The sequence below is a fragment of the Bacillus rossius genome, chromosome 14, assembly GCF_032445375.1.
Source record: "Bacillus rossius redtenbacheri isolate Brsri chromosome 14, Brsri_v3, whole genome shotgun sequence".
NCBI lineage: Eukaryota > Metazoa > Arthropoda > Insecta > Phasmatodea > Bacillidae > Bacillus > Bacillus rossius.
This window is the reverse complement of record NC_086341.1, coordinates 23,125,510-23,150,930: the sequence shown is the minus strand read 5'-3', so window position 1 is coordinate 23,150,930 and position 25,421 is coordinate 23,125,510. Positions and strand designations below refer to the sequence as shown.

General features: G+C 36.5%; 1 protein-coding gene across 2 annotated transcripts in view; it reads left to right on the top strand.

Annotated features, from left to right (window-relative positions):
- The window catches only part of LOC134538936 (lachesin), a 523,035-nt gene extending 497,870 nt beyond the window's left edge, over positions 1–25,165 (top strand). Inside the window, exons 7-11 of one of the 2 annotated variants that reach the window (XM_063380552.1) lie at positions 11,123–11,297; positions 14,490–14,617; positions 16,567–16,768; positions 22,664–22,785; positions 23,247–25,165. In XM_063380552.1, coding sequence (XP_063236622.1) covers positions 11,123–11,297; positions 14,490–14,617; positions 16,567–16,768; positions 22,664–22,782 — 624 coding nt within the window. In that variant the 3' untranslated portion in view covers positions 22,783–22,785; positions 23,247–25,165. Of the gene's footprint in view, positions 1–11,122; positions 11,298–14,489; positions 14,618–16,563; positions 16,769–22,663; positions 22,786–23,246 lie in introns of both variants that reach the window. The other variant, XM_063380551.1, reaches the window with a different exon arrangement.
- Positions 25,166–25,421: the final 256 nt, after the last annotated feature.

Sequence of the window (25,421 nt, the reverse complement as noted above, 5' to 3'; positions counted from 1 at the left end):
CAAAAAACCTACAAACGAAAAGACGAAACAAACACAACAGTTTTCTAAAACAGAAACAAGCGACGTTTCGGGAACTGCTATCTGCTCCCGTCCTTAGGCAGAGACGCACATGGTACGAAAACACAGGTGCGTATATCCTGACAACAGCAATTTTTTGCTTAATTTCTGTTTTTGTCATTTGTGTTTTTTGTAGTTTTCTTCTACAGACATACATGTGCTTAGCAATGGCGTATGTCGAAAAGCTTACATCAATTCATGCACTCCCATTGCACAAATCTTACAAAGACTTATTATCTTCATCTGCCATTTCCTTGGAATTATTTTTTACACAAACGTGGTTCACGAAACTTTAATTTTTTTCTATGCATATTATCAATCTGCAATGGATTCGTGTCTGTTCATTGAATATATTTGCAAAAAAACAAGTTCTATGTTTGGTGACAATAACTATTCAGTGAATGTGAATGAGATTTGCAACCAATAGAGTTCATGTACTGCATTCATATACACGATGGCGCATAACGTAACGTGAAGCCGAGAACAGTTGATAAGGCCAATTAACTAAGGTTCTGAATTTAAAAAATATCAAAATATAAAAAAAGTTAAGTTTTAGAGTTATTGGGAATTTTTAAGAAGTTTTAAGAAACCCATCTTTCATCAAATTATCAGATACCATGAGTACAAATTTTTGTTACGCACTCATGAATAACCCTACTATTGATAACAATTCAAATTAAATTGAACATTTTATAAGTTTGAAAAAAATATTGCAAGTCTTATGTGGCAAAACATTTAAAACCATAAAAAAATTACTGTGCTAACATAGTAAGCAATTTTATAAGATGACTCATCTAAGAAAATAACTCCTCATCTTACCCTTACCATTGAAAATGTTTTACTCCAATAATAATTAAAAATTTTCAACTGGACGATAAAATTTAACTAAATGCAATGTAGTTTTCCAACTGCAACAAACAGGACTATGAAAATATTTCAAAAATTTTAAGCTTTATTCTAACTCTTCACTTTGTTAGTTATATCAATTTACCCTCCCTTCACTGCCAACAATAACTTCGTGCATTAGCCATTTCTATAACCACATCTATTATTCATTAATTCTCTGGAATGATAAAACTTAACAGTAAACTACAAACACAACGACACATAAATACTAAAATCCCACAGTTAAAACTGTTTGAAATGTGTGTATAAAAGAAAGCTATTTTAATTGAGTAGAATTAATTTCAGATTAAAAATGCTTTGTCTTTTCCAGCGTAACAAAAAATCGTCGCTCCACTAACGCTTACTCGAGAGCGAGGAGTGGGGCGCGTCTAAATGCCCCCTCCTTCTGCTCGAGAGCGAGGAGTGGGGCGCGTCTAAATGCCCCCTCCTTCTGCTCGAGAGCGAGGAGTGGGGCGCGTCTAAATGTCCCCCTCCTCCATCCCGATAGCGAGGAGTGGGGTGCGTCTAAATGCCCCCTCCTTCTGCTCGAGAGCGAGGAGTGGGGCGCGTCTAAATGCCCCCTCCTTCTGCTCGAGAGCGAGGAGTGGGGCGCGTCTAAATGTCCCCCTCCTCCATCCCGATAGCGAGGAGTTGGGTGCGTCTAAATGCCCCCTCCTTCTGCTCGAGAGCGAGGAGTGGGGCGCGTCTAAATGCCCCCTCCTTCTGCTCGAGAGCGAGGAGTGGGGCGCGTCTAAATGTCCCCCTCCTCCATCCCGATAGCGAGGAGTGGGGTGCGTCTAAATGCCCCCTCCTTCTGCTCGAGAGCGAGGAGTGGGGCGCGCCTAAATGTCCCCTCCTCCTGCCGTCTCCTCCTAAGAGTTCCCGACTCCTAAACATTGCAATTTTCGTTACGCTTCTGATGAGTAATCGCTCGCCTCGACTCATTCAACCTGCTGTAAAGAGGTTTTTACCTGAGCACAAATACGGTGCTTCAGAAAGAACAACGCGATTTGAAAACTTCTCAAGATATCCGAATAGAGTTTGTTTACGTAAATCATTTAAGAATACACTGATGGCGCAAGAATATTTTTTCCCCGTATTTATTTTTTTAAATGCATTTTTAGGAGAGTGGATATTGCTAAAACGCGTGTTTTTAAATTTTCATATTTGTCCTATGCACGACGAAAAGACTGTGCTCCAGTTCAGAGTCATGCGTTTAGATGCGATACCGCGCTAGAACAATCAGCTAGCGTCGCACTTATCTCCCCGTCTCACTTACACAAATATACCTCTAACTAGACAGGTTCTTATGTTTATATATATATATATATATAGTAGCTAATGCCTGGCAGGCGTTGCAATGCCTCAATCATATTTTTTTTCAATTATGTACAAATATACAAAGCATCTATCTCTCTAATTATCTGTATCTTATCTATCTCTTTATGTATATCTCTATATATGTCTATAACTCTTTATGTCTCAATCTACAAATATATCGACCTCTTATATCTCTCTATCTCTCTACTCTCTATACCTGTATCTATATATGTCACTGTGTAGCAATGAAAATCAATGTTGTTACCGATATTCATGTTTATCAACATTTAACCTGTTACAGGTGTGACATATGTATGTAAAAAAACACGCGCGTATTTGAATACAACGTTGTGTCAAAATTTCAACGCAATCGGTGAAGAACTTTCCGAGATTAATATTTTGAACGTACGAACATTTACATTTTTTTTTTAATGTAAATGTATCTAAGGGAGTATAATTAATGGTGTCCCTTGTACCCAAACCCCTTATAAGTCCGCTACTGTCGCCACATGCAGGAAGTAAAGGCTGTGGGAATGGGAGTGCGTTATCAGGAGGTTTGGGCCGGGAGGGAAAGTTCCCGCAGGCCTGATAACGAGTGACGATCGGTCATCGTCAGTACCTATGGGTCTCTGGAGTGTTTCGCGGAGGGGTGGAGGGGGAACGTGAGTCACGCCACGCTGTTTCAACTTCCGTTTCCCATCGGTTTTTTTCCCAGTGAGATCAGCCCTACGCGATTGGGGGGAAAGGGTGTGTGAACAACCTGCGTCACCGCGTGGATTTCGAAAAGCGTAGCGTAGTGGAGAAGAGAATTAAAAAAAAAGAGGATCGTGTGAGCAGATTTGCGCACGGTGACAATTCACAACTGCAAACACACACGCTGTCCAGGCTGTTTCAGTGAAGACTGGGCGGATTGATACGTTCACGTGTGGCCTACTTCCGGTGATCTGGCGTGTTTGTAACTTTGCGAGTGCTGGATTAACGGCAGATGCCCCAATTATTGAGTGCTATCACCCGCGAATGCTAAACGCTAGGTTGCAGAGAAAAAAAAAAAACATCTGTAAGATTGTGTCTGGAAGCAAATTTTTTTAAAAGGAAGATAAAAGTTGAACATTTAAATACATTTACAGTCCAGACCCAATTTATGGGGGAGTAATATCAATAAGCGAAAAAATAAATAAATTGTTCGTTATAAATTTGTTCGCGAGAAGCCATGTTCTTGGTGTTTCAAGTACACTGCTGAAAGAGTTAGATATTAATGATAGAAATTAAATTCTTTGTTTTGTTTAAGATTCTAGTGAACCATATTCAAAAGAGCTACTTAATAAGGAAGAGAAATACTTATATAACTGTTTAACTGTACGTATTTTGAAAATACATAATGGTGTACACGGATAAAATAAAATAAAAATACACTGTAAAAAAATTGTTGTGTTACAAGGATAGTCTTTTGAAACTGTTTCAAACTAAATGACTTGTAAAATTCCAAGGTGGAGCTTTATACCATTTGCAGTTTCACAAAGATATTTATTCAGGTTTAAAAGTGATATCATTAACAACTGAGTTTTCCTTGTAAAAATATATAAAAAAACATTTTTAACAATGTATGTATACGCAAGGCGAGGCTACAGATGTATTGAATGTGTATGAAACTGAATGATCGTGTGATGTTTATTTAACGTTGGACACCCATGTTTGAGTAATAAGATCATAAGTTTAAAGGCTCAACGTGCTGACTTCCCATTACTTAGGCTCCTACTTTTCTCCCCTCCCCCTTGAAGTAGCGTCGAGTTGCCTAACGACCACCCGGTCGCAAACCAAGCCCCGTGCGAAGCAAAACGCTCGCGTTTCTCCGCCGCGCATAGCTGAAAACGCAACAAAGTTTCCCTCCCTGTGGGGGCCAAATTCCCCTTGTTAACGCGCCAGTTTCCCCTCCTCCCCCCCCCTTCAGCTGGAATAATTCCTGAACTTGGTGCGTCTCCGGCCCGAGCTGCAAGAACAATGGGGCTTGACTCAGCACGAGGGAGACACGTCTGGGGCTTGACTCAGCACGAGGGAGACACGTCTGGGGCTTGAATCCCACGTCACGTGCCATTGGCGGGAAAGAGCACGAAGTGGGTGCAGATGAAGTAAGGCCAGGTCATACGTTGCCAGTTATAACACTGAGAAAAAATTTTCAGAGTGAAGGGGGGACATTAACATTTTTTTTTGGGATTAAGAAATATTAAATAAAACTAAATCTAAGTTAATATTAATTTCTATGTTAATTGGCATTGAACGGTTACATATAACAGCAAATATATGTTAAACTTTTGAGTGTAGTACAATAAAGAAACTATGGAATAATAATGATAATCATTCGACCAGAGTACCTAAGCTTCTATTGTGTCGGTCACGTTCGTTCGCGTCTCTCTACTCCTGCCGCTATACAATTTTTTTTTGTTGCTTTGTGATATTTGTAGCCATTTTTAGTTGTAGGCCTATTTCTTTTTCATTTAAATAACTAAAAGCGCCCTTAAAGTTCATTATTTCGCTAAATATTAAGTGTTTTGTTTGCATTAAAATACGATTTTAACCAACGTATTAAAAATTTTCCTAGTGTAGGAACCTTGGACCACCTTGTTGGACACTTTCAATTTCGAAGTCCTAAGTAAGAAGCTATGTGGATTTGTGCGGGGGAGGGAAGATTGTTGCTTTAAGGGAGTGAGACATTATCATTGGCGGATGGGCACCCTTGTGTATATAAAAAATATATGTGTGCGTGGAGTCCACGTGTGATAGAAGTGGGACTCCTTGCTTACTAGTTATAGATAAAAATAAATTATTAATTTTTTTAATAGATCAAGAAGTAATAATTGAGAATAGTAAGGCTGCGGGTATGATCTCAGATGAAATAAAATTTTTACACACGAACAAAAAATAAATTGCAAATTCTTTGAAAAAAAATTTTTTTTTTTTTTTTTTCGTACATTTAAAACAAACTTTGATTTTAAATAATTCTTAAATTTCAAGCTTGCCGATGATTAGGTAGTTTATGCAGCTTAACTTATTATCCAAATTGATATGTATAGTAGGTGTCTGGCATGTGAAAGTGACAACATGACATACGAATAGGACCTAGCTCACTGCTAATTTGTTGAGCGACGGTCACCCACAGCTACACTCTGATCGAGCAATATTCACGCCTCTTAGTTGAACTTGACACCCTTGGGCTCGTAACTATAATACGGTGTGTGATTTAGTTAGTCAAATAATTCGTTACAAATAATTACCCATGTCAAACTAAAGAGCGAAAAGCGTTATACCAGCAGAAATATGTAATTACACACTTAAGACGATACTCATATAACACTGTTTAACTATAATGATTCACACAAGTAAATTAATTAATAATACTCACATGAAAGAACAATATTTTCTTTCGAATATGGCCTGTTGCACGGTGCACAACAATAAGCTTAAACTCCGTTGTGTTGTCCTCTGTCTAAATACTCCCTAAGTCGGGGTGGCGTCAGGCGCAGACGGGTTACTACCGCCGCGACACGCCTATCCCTGCAGCATGGCGGGGTTAATTTTGTGTCTGATATATAAATTATTTATGTAACGTAGACATAGATGGGCAGATAGTGTATTTTGCTGATGCAATTTTATTGGCCTTCCGTATTTTAAAAGATTAAATATGAACTTAAAAATATTAAATATATATTAGATGATAGTTTTCTTTCTCTCAATATAAATTAATCCAAATACATTACTTTTTCTGCCAACATTTGTGGTCAGGCTATCGAGAAAGAACTTAACTTGCATGTATGTAATGAAATAAGCGTTATCTGCGAAAAATGTAGAGTTATAGAAAGTGTACAGAATATAAAATACTTAGGTATAATGATCGACTCTTATCTGAAATGAGACAAACATGTTTCATATCTTACAAACAATATTAGAAAAAAGGAATTACATTGTTTTATTTTGCTATTTTTCATTCTGTTCTGCTGTATGGCATTTTGGCCTGGGGAGGAATTAGTATAATGTCACTTGAACCACTTACTACAGTTCAAAAACTCTTTCTACTAGCCATTAAACAAACCATACATACACATCCAAAGAACTTATTAAATTTTTAAGAGTTTTGGTTATTAAAATATTGTGTATTAGAGCCGCAATTACAAGGATGTACCAAAGGAAAATTAGTTAAATTATGTAGTTCATAATTATCCTACACGGCATAGACAAAAAATATATTTACCGATTTATCTACTCCATGAAACGATTACAAAGAGATCTTTAGAATTTTTAATTCCAAAAATTGTAGTTATTCTTCCTGAAAAATTATTACAAATACAAAATTACAAATTAATAAATATGTCAATCTTTGGCTGAATAATTTAATTAATGAAAATATTTCTGTAATATTTTAAAAAGTTCTATATACTATGTTAGTTTGTGTACTACTAAACGTTCCTTTTTTGACTTTATATATAGATACATATTGTTTAAACAATATTATTCTTTTTATACCATATGATTCCTTTTTCTAATTTATACGTTATGAAAACTTATGTAATATTTCGTAATATATTTTTATTTAATTTGTCAATTGTTACGATTTTTTAATATGTTTATATTAGTCAATTACTTGTATAAAGTAATTAGATGCACTCACACGAAAGCTAGCTTTTGTGATTGATATATTTTCCTGTTTAATTTAGTGAATTGTCATCAATGTGTAGCAGAAAGAGGGAAAAAAGTGCGTAAGTGGCAAGAGCGGAAGAGAGCAAGTATGCTGCGTCATTTCTACCTTTCCCTGTCGTCTTCTCTGCTGGTTCCCCCACCTCTTACCTAACAATTCCTCTCCTCCCCAGAAAATTGTTACCCCCTCAGCTAAGAAGTTTCATTTCAAAAATATTCCCTTCCAAGACTTAAACAGCGGACGTGTCCAGCCTCTAGGGGGGCAAGGGGGAAAAGGTATTATAATGTAATTTGTAATTCCTGGAAAACAATGAAGGAATGTTCAGAGACAACATATTTTATGCCAGGGAATTTATATTAGAAGCTTATTAAAAACGCTTGATCCGTACAACTGACATATTTCATGTGTCAGCAGTTTATATCTTCTTAGGTTCAGCTGTTTTTTTTTGCAATGCTGGTGCGTATCATGTATTTTTGTGCAGAGTTGTGTTTTTATTAATTTTTTAGGTACTTGAATCTAAAATCTATTTACGGTGGTGGCTCAGATTGTGATGCAGAAACATTATCTTATTCAAAATTTCCATGGTTTTTGTTGGCGTGTAAAGAGTTTTGTCACGATATTAAAAAAATCCCCAATTGCGCTGTGATACGGCGCAGGAATTCATACTGTTGGCTTTATAAGGAAGTATGACTTGTTTCAATTAGTGAAAATTATAAAGGTATTGAAGATGCCAGGTACAAAAAGTTAGATAATTGTGTTTATGTGTTTTTCTGGACGCTATTTTACACGTTTTATATTAAACACCGAAGAAAAGTTTTCTTATGGGGCATAGAGTTACGACTGTCTTCTTTATTAAAATATTTTTTTTTATGTACTAAACTTTGCCTGATAATATTTTCAAACCTCCGAGACCTGATGCGTGAATTTTAACATTTTCATACATAAACAGATTATTATAAATGAAGCAGAAATAATAATTTTTATATAATAATTTCTTCAAATCAGTTCTTTTATTGAAGCGTGCTGGGAGGCGCTCAATCCCAGTAAGCTCCAAGCCCCCAGAGTAAGTTAACAACACAAAACAGTAGCCCTGTTTTAGTCAAAGGAGGCCAAAAACCAAGTCTACTTGATGAAAATGTTCTTGTTAGTAATCATCACGAACAAAGGAAAATGAATACCAACAACTGATAATTTATTCAGTAGTATATAATAGTTCCTCCGGCGGCAGAAGTAGGACTAATGTGCCTGGTGCTGGTGCGCCATCTTGGATTATGAAGTCAAGGCAGCTATACTGGATGACCTTGAACTTGACCTTCAAACATTTCCAAAAATGATTTTAAAATTCCTCAGAATTTGCCTAAAACTCACAAAAAAAAATCCAGTTTCTAAGGGAAAATCCAGCAAAAAATCTCAAAAATAAAATGTGAATATTTCTATGGAAAAATTCTCGTTTTGAGAGAAAATTTTCCGTTTTAGACCTCAAAAATGTCAACGGATTGGAAATTCCCCAAATAGCATAAATTTTCCATGAGCAAGGCGCATTAAGCCGCCTCGTCCATTAGGATGTCATGGACGAAATTTGGAATTATGACGTCTCCATTGCACTTTTCGCAACGGCTACCATCATGAAAATACGAATTTTGTGCAAAAATCTGGAAAAATTTTAAAATATCTGAAAAAAATAATTACTAAAATGTTAATACAAAGTTTTGCTATTTTGATATTACGACGTCATGTCCGCCATCTTGAAAATCCGTAATTATTTCGCAAGATATTCAGGAAGAAATAATTCAGGTAATTCAAATAAAAATAACATAATTTTATATTTCAATAAAATTTTAATAATATGTTAAAAATGTTAGATAGATTACTAGACGATGACGCCAGCGAGTGTATCATAGGGTAATTAAGGCACACATGAAAACGGGGGCACACAGCAGGCCAAATATATGAAACCAAAATTTTGAATCGTGGCAGTCGGAACAAAATTTAGATATGGGCTCACCACCTGACACTTCCTGTTGAAGGCGTCGTCACACCACACCATCACAGACACAGCACATGTTTTACCTTGAGCACTCACACGGAATTTCCACGAACTACTAATATCATAAGTTTGTCGCCAAATTCCAGAAAGAAGAATATTCGACATCCCTATTTATACCCGAATCAAACCGCACTCGCGTAGCGCTAACAGATGTGTTTGGGTAAGGGGGGAGTTAAACAAGGTAAGATGGAGTGATGGAGTGGACTGGGTGGAAGGATGAAGAGTCGCGAAGATGAGACGTGTAAACGTTGGTTAAGTAAACAAATAACTCGGTGTCGCCAGTAAATCTAACGTTGTATTCCCACTGGGTTTACACCTACATTTTAAACGATTTGGAAACTAGGCAGACTTGGGTTTCCTCGGGTTACTACCATTTTCTTTTAAACAATGCATTCCATTTCTGATTAATGCCACAAATTCTCTCCTCATCCATCACTTATAATCTCGATGACAAGCTTTTAAATCTATACCCAGTCGCTCAATCGTTAGCTGTCGCTTGTGTGGCAGGTTAATAGTTAGAACGACGTTACTCTTCACTTGAACCTTTTGTTATGTGACAGTTGATGTGTTCATATACATAACCTGTCACATAACCGTTTTTTTTATGTGACAGGCAATTTTACCCAACGACGTGACTTCATCCTACCCTTTTGTGATGTGACAGGCAGGGCAGGCGTGAATGGGGCAGGGGGTAGAGTTAAGAGTTTTTCTAATGCTTGGTTTTACCCTGATAGGTAAAATATTACATTTCTATTTTAATAGATTTCATTGGGAACATTACCAAGTAATGCTATATGTACAATTAACGTAAGCGTTGCCATTGTGTTTACATTAAGATTTCTAGTCTTTAGATTTTTTTAGTGGTATTATTAGAAACGTTGAATATTAAATAAACGTTAGAGATCCAGCAAAAAAAAAATATATATATATTTTTTTTTTCCCCCAGACCCTTGATTTCACTCGATGGCCCTGGTGACAAATGATGAATCCAAACTACTTGCTACCTGACTTCGCCTGAGTTTACTGTTGCTGGGTGTGTGATGTCTAAACGACGTAAACCTTAGCTTGGTGTGTTTTTTTATTTTTGAGGCAAACAGTGTCCAAACAACATGACTCTTCACTTAAACTTTTTTTTATGTGAAAACTCTTCACTCTTAACATTTTAGTTATGTGACAGACAATGTGTCCCAAAGATGTGACTCTTTACTTAAACGTATCGTTGTGTGTGCAGGCATAATTTCCCAACGAATTAACTTTTCATCCTAACATTTGGCTATTTGACAGGCAATATGTCCGAACAACATGACTCTTCACTTTTAACCACATATGTGACAGGCGGTATTATCCAACGACGTGACTATTCGCCCTAGAATTTGGTAATGTGTCAGGAAAATTTTCAGAACGACGTGACTCTTCATTTTCACTTTTTGCTATGTGACAGTTGATGTGTCCGAACAACGTGACTATTCACTTCAACCGTTTATGTGACAGGCAATATCATCCAATGACGTGACTATTCACCCTAGAATTTGGTAATATGTCATAACTACGTGACTCTTCACTTTCACCTTTCGCTATGTGACAGTTGATGTGTCCGAACAACGTGACTCTTCACTCCAACTAATTATGTGTTAGGAAGTATTATCAAACAACGTGACAATTCACCCTATAATTTAGTAATGTGTCCGAACAACGTGACTCTTCACTTCAAACAGTTTATGTGACACGCATTAATATCCAATGACGTGACTATTCACCCTAGAATTTGGTAATGTGTCAGAACTACGTGACTCTTCACTTTCAAAGTTTGTTATGCGAAACAGATGATGTGTCCAAAAAAACGTGACTCTTCACTTGGACCGTTTATGTGACAGGTGGTATTATCCAATGACGCGACCTTTCACCCTAGAATTTAGTAACGTGTCAGAACTACGTGACTCTTCACTTTCACCTTTTGCTGTGTGACAGTTGATATGTCCGAAAAACATGACTCTTAACTTCAAACACTTTATGTGACACGCATTATTATCCAATGACGTGACTATGAACCCTAGAATTTGGTAACGTGCAGGCGATGTTCGAACGATGTTGGGCGCTCGCGCTGAAGCTGTTGTGCCGTGCGGCAGGTGATGTGGTACCAGGACAACTTGACGCTGGACCCCAGCGAGCGGCGGACCATGGACAGCCGCGGCAACAAGCACACCCTCACGGTGCGCAACGTGCAGGGGACGGACTTCGGCAACTACAGCTGCGTGGCGGAGAACTCCCTTGGCCGCTCCAAGAACTACATGGAGCTTTCCGGTGAGCCCCCTTCGCGGCAGTTTAGTTTGCAGTTGGTTGGCCACAATTACACACTCGGCCATAATTACACACTTCTTCTTTGTTTATTCGTTTCGCTGCGCTCTAATTGTGGCCATCACAAATCATTTTCATCAATTCAGAAATCATGAAGTAATTATTGGAAACTAAATGGTTTTTTTATTTAAATGATGTGGCTAATTATTCGTGGCATTTTTCCGTTAGTTGTTTTCGTTGATAGTAAAAAAATTAATTTTTGGTCATCGTAACCTATTTAGTGGGGTTTAGCCTATATTAATGAAATATTTTGTGGTACAGATTTTTATTTTGTTTCTATGCAATCTCGGATTTTAATATAAATTTTCATAAAACTAGAAGTATTTTTTCTTGTCTTGTTAACTAAACAATGAAATATATATGATACACTTAGTTGTGGAAATTCTCTTTTATTTAGCTGAAAATGTTGCAGGTTTTTGTATGGCTATGTATGAAGTTCAACGAATTTATTATTTATTTTTTCTCATTTTAACTCGTGCCAGTACTACTCTGTCTCAGGGGAAGAAACAATATCTATTTACTCCTAAGCGACAGCCAACAGACATACTCAAAGATTGGCTGGCACGATACAAATATAAAAACTGACGAACAGCGCAAACAGAGAAGGAAAATGGGGATGAAATAAATATGAAGGGCAGAGGCGGATATTTGAGCTACCAACTCTCAGAACATAACATAATTAATACATATAGTTAATATAAAAAATATGTAAAACAGGAATAATACTACTAATATAAATATGACATGCTAAATAAAATCTAAGTGTTTTCCTAAATATCATCTTCAATATATTTTAAACTTTTATTTTTAAAAGTGAAATAATGATAATAATTACAATAAACATCAAAGGCTGCGCTCAAATCGTGGCCATCACAATTAATTTTCGTCAATTCAGAAATCATGAAGTAATTAGTGGAAACTAAATGGTTTTGTAATTTAAAAGATGTGGCTAATTAGTCATGTGGCATTTTTTCCGTTAATTCTTTTCGTTGATAGGAAAAAATTAATTTTTGGTCATCGTAACCTATTTTGTGGGGTTCTGCCTATATTATTGAAATATTTTGTGGTACGGATTTTTATTTTGTTTCTATATAATCTCTGATTTTAATATAAATTTTCATAAAACTAGAATAAATTTTTTGGCTTTTTAACTAAACAATAAAATATATATGATACACTTAGTTGTGGAAATTCTCTTTTATTTTGCTGAAAATTTTGCTGGTTTTTCTATGGCTATGTATGAAGTTCAAGGAATTTTTTTTTTTTTTGGGAAATAACATTATTTTTTTAATTTCTACAAACAATTAACGGCTAATATTCTATACATTTGAGTATTATGATGATCTGTCAAAAAATAAATAATCAGGTATTTGGTCGTTAATGTCCACTTTGATTAAAACATGCCTAAATAATTTTACATTACAAAATTTTGGTTGCTCAGTGGCTAGTGAAGTAGCCTAATTATTTTAAATACATTATTGGAAAATGCTTGATTAATTTTTTACTTTTTTAAAATAAATATTACTTAATTCATAAAATAATCAATTGTATTTATTTGTATTGCTCATTAGGTTTCAAACAGTAAATAACAACGAATAATTATTGTTTGGATTTCATAATTAAAAATAAATAGCGATTTTTAACATCTGTTATTATTAAAATTATTAATACGCACTGAAATAATCATAAATCTGGCATTCTGTGCCCCACCACATTAAGTAATCGCACACTTCTCGATCTCTTTGCGTTCAGATTCCGGCTGTGGAGCTCAGACATTGGGTCACACTACTGCGCTGTCTGCAATTATTTTTAGGTCGTATCAGAGTTTATCCTTACTATCTGTTTTAATTTCAGTATTTTTTTTTCCTGTTTTATAGTAATTTACATTTAAAATTCAACATTTTCACGCAATGCTATTTCCTTAAAATCTGTACTGACTTTCAATGATCCGTCTAAACCGCTAATCCGGCACTGCTGTGCTCCAGAATGTGTTGGATTAAATAATACCTTTCTCTTTATTGAACCAAACTAATGATGATTTAGTGTCTGTGTGTTACTGGGAATGTTTTATGTTTCCTATGTGGTTGAGTGTTGTCGGCCTCCGTTGCGTTATTATCAACAGACCAGGTTTCGGTGCGGGGGCTCTCAGTTCGAATCCCGGGTAAGCTACTCTTATTTCCTCCACACCCCCATCTCAACACCCTTCACGCATTCTTTTGGTAGGGCAGCCGGCTGCTATGAGGGTCAGCCACATTCCATGCATGCAGACAAGTGATGGCCAACTTAACTATTTTTGAGGTCCAGAAATCATTTTTCTAACTAATTCCAGGGCCAGACCCGAACCTACTAAAAAATATAACAATTTAAAAACGTTTTATGAAAATGTATTTTTCTTTAATGCAACTGATGAATAAAATATATTGTATGTATATAAAAAATAAAATTTTAGTTGAAAAGTTACAAAAAATAATAAAAATATATAAATAATGTTTTTCCAGTATTTAGTGATGTGTATGTTGACATATTCTGAGGATTAAAAGACTGTTAATAAACCACTACTTTGCTCACGGGCCACTAGTTGGCAATCACTGATTTAGACCTTGCCACAGGCGGAACTACGGTCATAGGACAGGTCTGGCGACTTCCTATCCTTTGCCTTGGCGTGTGTCGTCTGCTTCCTGAAGCTCGCGGCGGCCTGCGAACTAACAGCGCTAGTAGCAGTTGAGCCCATCGTTAAAATTATGTTAAATGTGAGCTTCGTATAAAGTATCATATTATTTCTGATTCAGTCTCAATTTTTGTAATTCTTTCCCCAATTACTATTTTTCCATTCGTTTGGGAGCTCGGTAGGTGCATAACTTGTTTTTCCGTTTTTTTGTCATTTAATTTGAAGTGGCAAGAGAGAATGCCTAGCTCTTGTAGGGCCTGGCTGCAATGAAGATTACGGGTATACTACCTGTCCATGTGACCGTGGGTGGGATATTACCTGTCCACGTGACCATGGGTGGGATACTACCTGTCCACATGACCATGGGTGGGATACTACCTGTCCCTGTGACTGTGGGTGGGATACTACCTGTCCATGTGACCGTGTTCGGGATGCTACATGTGGATTGTATTTCTCGCTGCTCGACGCAGGCCGGCCGAGCCCCGCCGAGTTCCGCAGCGCGCCCTTCAGCCGCTCCAAGGACACCTACAACCTGACCTGGGTGGTCGAGAGCTACCCGCCGCTGGAGGAGGTCCGGCTACTCTACAGGAAGCTGCACGTGAGTAGCGACTGTCTCCGTCTCTCGCCTCGCATAGCGAACAAGTAGCCACTCTCTGGCAAGGGGCATGTTCCTGATGCGTGAACATCTTGTCTCTCGGTATACGGCATTTGGTAGGAGTAACTTTGTGATTGGAATGAAACAAACACGGTATTGCTATCTGTGGCCAAGGGCGTGAACCAAATATTACAGCTAAAAAAAAAAAACTTTAAATTGGTGTTTAATTTTTTTTTGTCGTTTTCGCATATTTCGCTCTGCAAATCGAATTATTCGATTGTCGACGTATATGCTCCGGTAGCGATTTCTAGCGGTGGGTGCAATAACTACATATGAATCGCGACAAAAAATGTAGTTAATAAAAATTTTTTTTTTTTTCACGCCTGGCATTATTTAAAAAAAATTGTGTTTAAATTTGTGTCCGAGTTTTGTATTATACTTATGTGAATTTGTAACATGAACACACGAATTTGCTCGTTACAGAGGTTATATATTACACATATATGATGAGTAGGGACTGGAAGATTATCTCTAAACGAAGTGTATTAGAAAGATTCTTGTTAGAGATGTCACTTTAGTGCGTCTCAGTCCGAAGTCTAAACGCTTTAATCATGCATGCTTTCTTTCCACGCAGGTAGGGTAGCGTGCATCATGCGCTAAGAGGGGATTGGCCAACCATGGCAGCCATTGATGCTATGACTAACTCCCCTATCTAAACTCTAGACGATAACTAATTAATAGAGACCTGTAAAATTCGCGATTTCAAATCCCTAAAGGATAGACTCCATGATCCTCTACGCACTCGTGCAAATTACATCTGCTGATTGGTTACCGACTCGTTACACCTGTTGACTGGAATGATCGTGATTCGCTAATTATTCTGTTAAAGATTTTTCATTTGCCCAGAGTCCTTCAGATAAACTGTGGCCCGATCGCTGAAGCAAAATAATGTAAGAAGTATTTGGACTCTATCCTATCGCGAAATGAATCCGCGAATTTTACAGGTCTCTACTTATTACATTTTTCCCAGGTAAAAAATGGGCGTTCCATGCACGAATCACAAACAAAAGTGCCAGAGAGGTGCGATGAGAATGTTCTTAGCGGACCCAGGGAGGTGCAGCCTGCCTGTGATTGGAGTAAGGGCAAGCACCGTGGGTGGTTGCTGCCTGGAGGTCTTACAGCCAAAGATTCAGCACCTTTCCGAATTACAAAACGCACTGGCTGGTTCACTATCGACGTCAATGAAGTTCGTCCCTAGTGCCTACCCAAGTGACGTCAATATTCAGTCCCTTACAATGGTTCTGGACTGTTAGAATGACTGTTATTATCCAGTTTTACCAGATGGTGCACATACTACAGTCCAGTACCGTGAACTACTGGAGGCAACATGTCTTTCAAACGGAGGCTTGAAGACACGCTTCGGGGTTTACGTTACGCACGTGTGGACGCGGCTTGAAACGACGTTTTACAGACGTTTTCTTTATTTCGTTGAGTAAAATGGCAGTTGCAGTGCTGGTAACCGTGCGGATACAAATTTCATTCGTGTAAACAAAATGTCTGTTTTTTGTGTGATTGGTGTAGCAACATAACATTTATGCGAAATAATCAAGAGTTATAAATAAAAAAACGCTTAATTTTTTCAATTAAGAAAAAAACGATTATATTATAATATTTACCTACAAAAGGCGTACTTTCGCGTTTGAATTTCTAGCAATGGATATTGGCCGATGGCGGCCATATATGGCTAGGTACACGAAACTTTAATTATACGATGGCCAACGACTACTAATGAAGTTTTTGCTACCGTTTGTTTTCTGTTACGATGACATAACCTATAATTTGTTTGTAAACATCATTTCAGATTGACATCTGACATTAGGGTGGGGCTTGTTCGAACGCCATCGCATGCAAGGTCTGGGAAACGTGACCTCTGTAATCGTGTGCCCCAGCAGATGAACGAGACGTACCAGAGCGCCGGCAAGTGGAACGACGTGATCCTGAGGCCGCCCAGCGACGAGACCTTCACGCACACCATGTCCTACACCATCCGCCACCTGGACCACGGCTCCGTGTTCGAGGCGATCGTGCAGGCCAAGAACAAGTACGGCTGGAACGAGGTGTCCGACATGTACCAGTTCTACACGCGCGGAGCGGGTGAGTTGTCGGCTGTGATATCCGTCTGAGTATCGATAGTAGAGTGGAGACCGCTTTCGACCAGAGTTTTAGAGAATTAAATATCCTACAGCTTAGGGGGGATTAGGCTTCAACAAATTGAAATCTCAAATGGACGGTCTCCGGGTAAAAGGTAACAAGTCAAGAATTCACTTTTTGCAGGAGAAACAAAAAACTCTTAGATAAAAATTGAATTTAAATACTTAAATTTTTCTTGCATTATTCTTTTATTTACCAACGTATTTACCAACATAGTTGCCAATGATAACAGTTGCATTACATATTCTAAGTATACTTAAGAGTTTATTGCTGGAATAAACTAAAAATCACCAAAATGTGACTTGTTACCTTTTACCCGGAGACCGTTCAAATATTTGGATACCGCTTGCAATAACTCTTCTGCGCTTTTTTTTTTGGCTTGACATGGCATAGGACTTTGCATTGGCTACTTGTTAAAGTCAACACTTGTGAACTTTTGTGGTAATCATGGCAGTTGTAGTCCCCCGCGTAGAATAATAAGTTATATCCTCGCGTCGCTTACAGGCTAGTGCCTTTTAGTGTGTTTTCAACATGTTATAGAAGGTCTGGGAGATATCACGTATTTCTTGACATGCCAAAAATTACGATGAATATTTCTAAATTATAAATAAAGCAAAAACATGAAAATATCCAAGACTGCAAGGCCTAATTCTTCTCAACACATTATCATTTCTAGTGTTAAGAAGAAAATGACGAAGTTATTCAACAAAAAAATAATTTCCTCCTTAAATTAAATATGGTGGCCAACGCACCTGCCAAATCTGGTCACCATTTTGAATCAAGACTACCACTCCCACCCCTGAAAAGTTAAAAAAAAATTAAAAACGATAGGAAGTTTTGTAAATTCATGCTTTCTATATGATATCTTAACTGTTATTCTGTGAAAAGGGGACTTTAATATACAATATGTCTCAACTAATTCTGTTCTCTTGCCCAGGACCGTTGAATGGGTGTGTCATTTGGGGTTGGGTGGGGGAGGAGGAAGGGTTTCCGCAGGATTTTTAGCTCCAGGTGTCCTGATTAAGGTTTGAGACATTATTTTTAAAGTATGTACAACATGATTCATTGCAAACATTACAAACTGTTTACGCTGTACAGGATAAGTTAAGAGTTATGCAGTTACGTGTATTGTCACTTTATGTTTATTTTAAAAAGTAAGTTTGTTTTGACAGTGTTTTTGTATAATTGTGTGTTTTGTATGTTTTGTTATTTTATTGTATATTTAACATCAAATATTTATATGTGTCAGCTGTTATATAGCACATAATAACCAAAACCAAATAAAATTGAAACAAAATTTAACATGCTATATTTTTGGAGGAAAAAAAAATTCTTTGCGCAACTTATGCGGCAAAACTTTTTATTCGGGTAACGAGCTCAAACAAGCCTTCTCTAGAAATAATTTGCTAAGTCAGCATAGTAATTTTTTTTTACAGTTTGAATAGTGAAAGAAACTTAATAAAATTGTAATACCACATAAGTCGTACAAAGCATTCTATTTCCCATAAGTGTAGTATTTTTTATTATTTTGAACTTATGTTATAGAAGTATTATTTATAGTAAAACAAATTTGCAGTAAAGGTTTAGAATACATTTGTGCAGGGTATTTATTTATAATTCTTTAAAAATGTCTATAACGCAAAAAAAAAACACTTTTTATATTTTTTGGATTTTTAGATTCAGAACAATATTTAATTGGTCTATCACTGTTCTCGGCATGACTTTGAGTTTTGCGACAGACTGTATATCCTGGAAATATTAGTCTATGGAGTCGGTTTCTATTATAAAGCGTCGAATTATACTGGCTAAGCCTGTATCACACGATGGAAAGTTTCATAAAGGCTCCAATTGAAGCTTCCAAACAAAACTGCTAGCCAAGCCTTCATAGCAGCAAAATGGTAACTGATGTATGCCTAGCTTGTACGAATGGTTTTGTTACGATAGTTAATACTTTTTGTTTTAGTATACACATGTATGTTCATCATAATTGTTGCATTATGCTGTAACATCTTCAACAAAAACCTTCCACAGAAATTCTAACACAACCGATTACAAAAACTTCCATGAAAAATACCAGCACTCTGCTAATTCTTTCACAGAACAATCCATACCAACGGCCATAGATTCCCGTGATTTTCCAAGGAAACTTCCATCGTGTGATTGGGGCTTTAGCAAACTGGTTAGCAAAAAAAGCCGTTGCTTTTGCTAGAAATTTGTTTCATTGCTTAGCGGTAACTCGCTAGGAAGAATAATAAAAATGCCATCATAAAGTGAATATTGTTGAACGATGATGTTTACTGCACATCAGAAAATAATCATAATCAAACTACAATAGAACTAGAAAAATATGTTTTGCTTTCCAAATTGTTGGGTCATTTTCATTACTTAAATTTTTGTCGATGTAAAGATTGGACGTGTCTACTTCTTAATGTTTTACCTCCTTGGACACGTTTCCGCTAAGATCTATTGAGTTGCAGTTTTTGTGCCAAATGCACTGATAAGAGAGCAGAATAAGCCTTTTTTATGGGTGGACTGAGAAACAAGAAAAAATAAAAATAAAAAATAAAAAAAATTACCCATGTTATCAAATCCAGAGATTTATAATTTATTGATTCCTTGAATTATTATTGATTTGATTTAATTATATTTAGGGTTTACGCATCGTTGGTGATAAGTTCCAGTGGCTCATACAAAAAAATATTTTCCAAGTGTTTTGAATAAAAAAATTTATATAAGATTATTTTTAAAATCTTACGTCAACATAAAAAGGGTTTTGAAAGTTACATAATCAATCTCAACGTGCATCACTGCCTTTGTTGTTTAGTTTTAGGTGTAATAGCTCACCTTGCATCACCTGAAATTAAAAAAAAAAACTGCTTTCACCGAGATATCACATATTATTTCCTAATTTCAAATTGGAACACATATATACCTACCCTCTCCTTTACAGTGACCGCCAATGAAACAGTCACTAAAAACGTCAACCCACAGAGACACAAACAGGGAAATACCCAGAAAGGAACCATCCCAGTTTTGGCGTGGAGTGATTTCGTGAGATTCGAACCCATGTCATCCTGAATGCGAGTTCATTTGCTAATTCTCGTGCCGCCTTACCTCGTGATTGGGGTAGATTGTGCTCGCACAGTGCTCAGCAAGAAGGAAACATCAGTGAACAGACATTATGTTAATAAATTACCGGAATAGTACATCAATGTGTTCTCATTCAGTGCATTAGTGATTTTTTATGTCTCCGTTTAGGTACCTAAATGCTTCTTGACTCATAGTATACCTTAATTTTAATATGTCCATAGCCGTTAATAGCACCATAACATATATTTTAAAATAAATAGTTTTAACTCAATTACGATTCGTTTTAAGAAACGAAAAATATATACGTGAGTCGTTGTGTATAATAATACGATTATGACATTTCTTTATTAAATTTTTAAGGCAACAATTTGATTGCACGCTGACGTCGAAACACAGTATACGTCAACAAACATCAAGTAAGTCACGAGTTGTGGGTACACACTGTACCTATCTTCAAAATTTTCATACGATTTTTAACACTGAACTGTCTAAATAATGCTATGTAGACAATTATGCGTGTTTTCGTTCATAAATGGCACCCAGGCCATCGAGATGAAAAATTCTCATTATTGTCTCAATGCAGAGAATCATAATGATAACCCATTTTTATTTCACTCCAGACGGTGCGGATTGCATGAAAGCTTTGCCACCGCACAGCTGAACCAGCTATGAGACAGTAGGCGAATTTTGGTGGACTAAATTCAATGCCTTCGTCGCACTTTGATCTGTTTAGCTTGCCATTTGTAACTTGTGCTCTGCTTCGTATCTCTGTGCCTACATAAATATCTTAAAAGAAAATATTCGACATAACACTTCAAATTTATTCTTTATTTAAATAAATCTTGACATTAGGAATATTGATTTAAAATAATTTGACGGACAAGTGAAATTGTTGGTTTACTGTGGTTGTCACGGCTGAGCAAGTAAACACACACAGATCAAGCCAGTATCAGCTGATGACAAATGTTACATGCCCAGACAGTACCGATAATTCCGTGGAAGGAATTTAGCAAGAAAAATTTTTACAAAAGAACACTGTGGGCTCACAACGACAAGAAAGTTGCAAATAGAACCATGAATATACACAAACACACAAACAAATTTATCACAAATACAATTGAAGAGCTTTCTGCAAATACCACCTTAATCGAAAAATAAAACTTTTCAGTGGATGCCGAAAATTTTCCTCTTTTGCTGGATTAAGGTTGTTTAAGAACAAAAGGAATTAATATGATAATATTCCTTATTGATTTATTATTGATACAGAAACGCAGTTGAAAACCAAAGAAACGGGTAAACATGTACATTATAAGCCAAAATGTAAAAACACATCTTACAAGTAGTATGGAAAATAGGTATTTTTATTTGAAATACTGTGGAAAAATGTTACTTTTGCTGTAAATATATTGTTACGATTTATAATGTGGCGAGAACTGGGTTCGTAAGAAATAGCCCAATTAAGTTTTCCAATTACAGATTCATTGATTACTAATATTTGCATTAATAAATAATTGTACTTAAAAATGTCCGATCACAAGTCACTGGCACTTAAAAATGTTTATTACCAATTCAGTCAATGTCTGAAAATGTCCCGCAGTTCGCACTCCGCACTGGAGCTAGGCTCCTCGCGGAACTCTCGCCGTACTCCGTCGCCGAACTCACCGCGGAACTCCGTCGCGGGACTCTGTCGCCGAACTCTCGCCACTCACCGTCGCCCCAAAACTTTTCGCCGATGTCGCACTTCCCCTCGCTTGAAATCCGCTCGGAACTGCCATGAAGGCCTGCGTCGCGGCTTAAGTAGTCATTGGTCGTCTTTCCAGAACCGACGAGCGCAGTTTGTGACGAGTGGCGTCATTCCGGGCCCGACCCGACGCCCGAACATTCGAGAAGGGTGGCGTCGCCTGCTCGCACGGAGGCCCGCGGAATTCTCAAGGCCGCTCAGCGATAGATAACGGCGCCGAGACAGGACGATGCGCTGGAAGTGGAGGGGGGTGGGAGGTAGCGACGACCCTTGTAATCCGGCCAGGCGCGCGTGGCATGACTTACGTCAGCGAACCACACGTGGCCGTACATGGCCGCCAGCCAGCTCCGAACCTGGAATCGCGGTCTGGTCTCTCGCGTTCGTAACAATATGCACAATTGTGGTTTTTGTTGAATGTACCATTTTTCCGAGAATTGTACCCTACAAACTATGTTGGTCTTTAACAGTTGGTTATATTCATGTACACCAAGGACTACCACATAATAGGCCAAAAAAATGCAATATTGAATATTTGGGGCTATGGTTGTATTTTCCGACAGCTCTTCAATTCCAAACCAACTACCCTCGCAGCAAGACACCATCCAATACCATCAGAGCTCAGGTGCGTGGCCTATTGCAGGACTGCACGCTTGTCATTGCCTACGTCAGGAGAGGGGTTTAAAAACACATAACCCTTGTTTTTCCATGGTCCGCAATCAATATGTTTGTGACTGATAAGGGGAGCAGTGGTTGTTCCCGAAACGTCTCAACTGTTTTCTCAAGGAAAGCCTAACGTGTTCATCCGTGCAAGTCGTTGTGTTGTTCAGATAACCTGTGTAGTATCATCGTTGGTTTCGTTTGTGCGACGCTTTATTGTGCAAGGTTGTTGTTTAGACTATCAATGTACTTATCAATGGCTTTACAAAAGTTAGTTATTAGATTAATTGTTATCCAGACTATAATTAAATAAGTGAAAAAAGTCTTGACACGGTCTGTGCTTCTTTCAGAACCCGAGATGGAAGATATGGAACTAATCGCAAGTTCAAAGGCACCGCACAAATCTTTACCCTGTAGAACTACATTTACAGTGATCGTTGCTGTGACGAGTATAGTTTACAACTTATAGAAGGTAATATATCTATTATCGTTGCATGTTTAACAGCATGTACTGCTCACAATCAAGCGTCAATTATAAGCAGGAAATAATTGTTATATTAAGTTTGAATGATAATATTTATGTTATTACTATTAGAGAACAAACCTTTCTCCAGTTTTAAAGTGTGCTAAATACCTGAAATATCAGCTAAGCAGGTGTTAATGATGTATTATGAACATTAACCTTTACCATTGTAGCGCGTAAGCTGGATTCTTTATAAATATAAAAAAGCTTAGATATATTTTAAAGTTAAAATTTCAACAATTGTCAGCTGCAATGCAAATATAATGTGCATATCACAGCCTGTATATCTACTGACCACAAAAGTTCAAAGCGTATTTTGTGTTAAACTCTATACTTCATATTTTACAAGATTTTTTCTCATTTACTATGCGCACACGAGTGTTTGTTTACGATGTATATTTTATTTTCAGAATCTCGTCAACGTGCCAAAAAGTGAACAGTTTTCTTACGCTAATGTCTTGGAACGCTACCAGACACTTTGAGACATTCTTAAAGGAATATAGTTTGGAAGAACATCGATGACCAAAAAACCAAGGGAACTTTTGAAAACGAATGGAACTTGGGTTCTGCAATTTCTGTCTACGTGAGCAAAACTTGGTCTCTTCAAACGAACGTGTTGTGAACATGCGCGACATTAAAAGTGTTACAAAAATATGTGACGGTGAATTTTGTAGTTACTCAGATCCAGATTAGCGTTGAAATGTACTCGAGTGCGCGTGAAATAAGTAAATAAATAACTTTCTAGGATAAAACAACGATCAAGTGTGAAAAAAATAATTTATCTGTATTTTTGAAAAGAAAAAAACTTGTAGTATAATTGATCTGTCCTTTGCTGGAAAAAGTTCCCAGGTTTTGAATGCACCTATTTTTGTCGTGATTTTTTAAAATGAAAATGACAAAATATTAATGATAAGACGTAAATAAGCAGTGTCAATTTAGCATGAAGCTTCCTTCAAAAGTATATTTTGAGAAATTTTATAAAGCATATTTTATGTTTCTATAAATTATTAACCGAGGTTTATTAATTTTTATTTCAAAATAAATATTGGTTTTCTTTGTTTACTTATCATAATTTAATCACGCCTAACAATAGTAAAACCTCTCTGGATTTGAATTAAATGATAATGTTTTTGCTGTGTTAGTAACTTGACATTTTATTTCTATACGTTTTACATTCACTATCAATTTATAATATCAATGTTTTTAATTATTTATTGTTTATAAGATTTATGTGGGAAAACTATATTCTCCTTTAATTTCTAAATTTACTATATAACTTCATGACTAAAATCACCATATTAAAGTTTAATTTTTATGTCTTACTTTATAAGAAACATAATGTAAAAACATAAATGAGATTGAAACAGTTAGTCTATTTATTGTGCAGTGAAATGATTGCACCATATTTATTATTTTTTGCTATTTTTCTTAATGTCACAGGTGATAAGAATATTTAAACTATTTTTCATGATGCAATTTTATTGTTGCGTTTATGAAAAACCAGTTGCTTACCTTAAATTTACGACTGTAATGCGTCCATTTTTTAATAAGGTGACAACTCATTTTGATGTTTCTATTAGCTTTGTAACTAGATAATAATTTATAGCTACTTTTTATGAAAACTTGATGTAAAGCAACGTGCAATCTGTTATTAGCTATGTTACTTTAAATTACGAATGTGACACGTTTATAAAGAATGTGTTGTGAAACTATTTTTATTTGGAAACTTATAAAATAAATTCCAATTGATGTTAGTAAGAGTTTCCTTAAGTCAACGTTTATGTATGCATGTCCTTACATTCACACCTAAAAAGAGGACAAAAGTGTTTGCTTCTTAAAAAATATAAATTTTCACTTCCGTTTTCTCCTTTCAAACAATAAAATCTAGCACAGGTAAGATGTGAGTGTTTAACATGTAATCAAGAGACATAAAACTTAAATCTACGAAAAATATTTTGGATGATTTATTAGGTTTTTGATACCATTTGGTTTTACATGTTCATAAATTTTACTTTTGTTTTTGTAGGTGTAGTTGCTCATAAAAAATTATTTTTATGTCTCATTTTTTGGTAAGCGACCATGATTACGAACTGCTATGATTGTTATGGTGTCTCAATTCTTCTTGTTGTTATCGACCAGAAAGTCCAACTGTAAATTCCTGTACTCACCCAAATAAAACCATCAGCACGCCTTTCAGGTAAGTTGAATGCAATGTACGCAGGATTAAAATTTTTTAACCTTTGTCTAGGAGATCAGAGTAAAGTAATTAAGTTCAGAAAGCTATTTTCGGCATTAAAAATCTCTGGCTGGAAGAAGGCATAAAATGTCAACATTAACAAGGTTTTGAACTTAGTGTATCGTAAGTCATTATAACTTATATTCACCGTCCATGCTGTGTAATGACATTCAATTGTCATTTTTAAAGACAATATGTACGAATCTTCACAAAATAAGCATTGCATAATGTTTTTGTTGCAAACGTTATCTACAGACTATCTGCTATTCGTAAAAATAAAAGGAAATATGCATAGTGAACACGTGTTGTTTTGTTTATAATGTGCGTCAAATAACTTGACTCAAATATG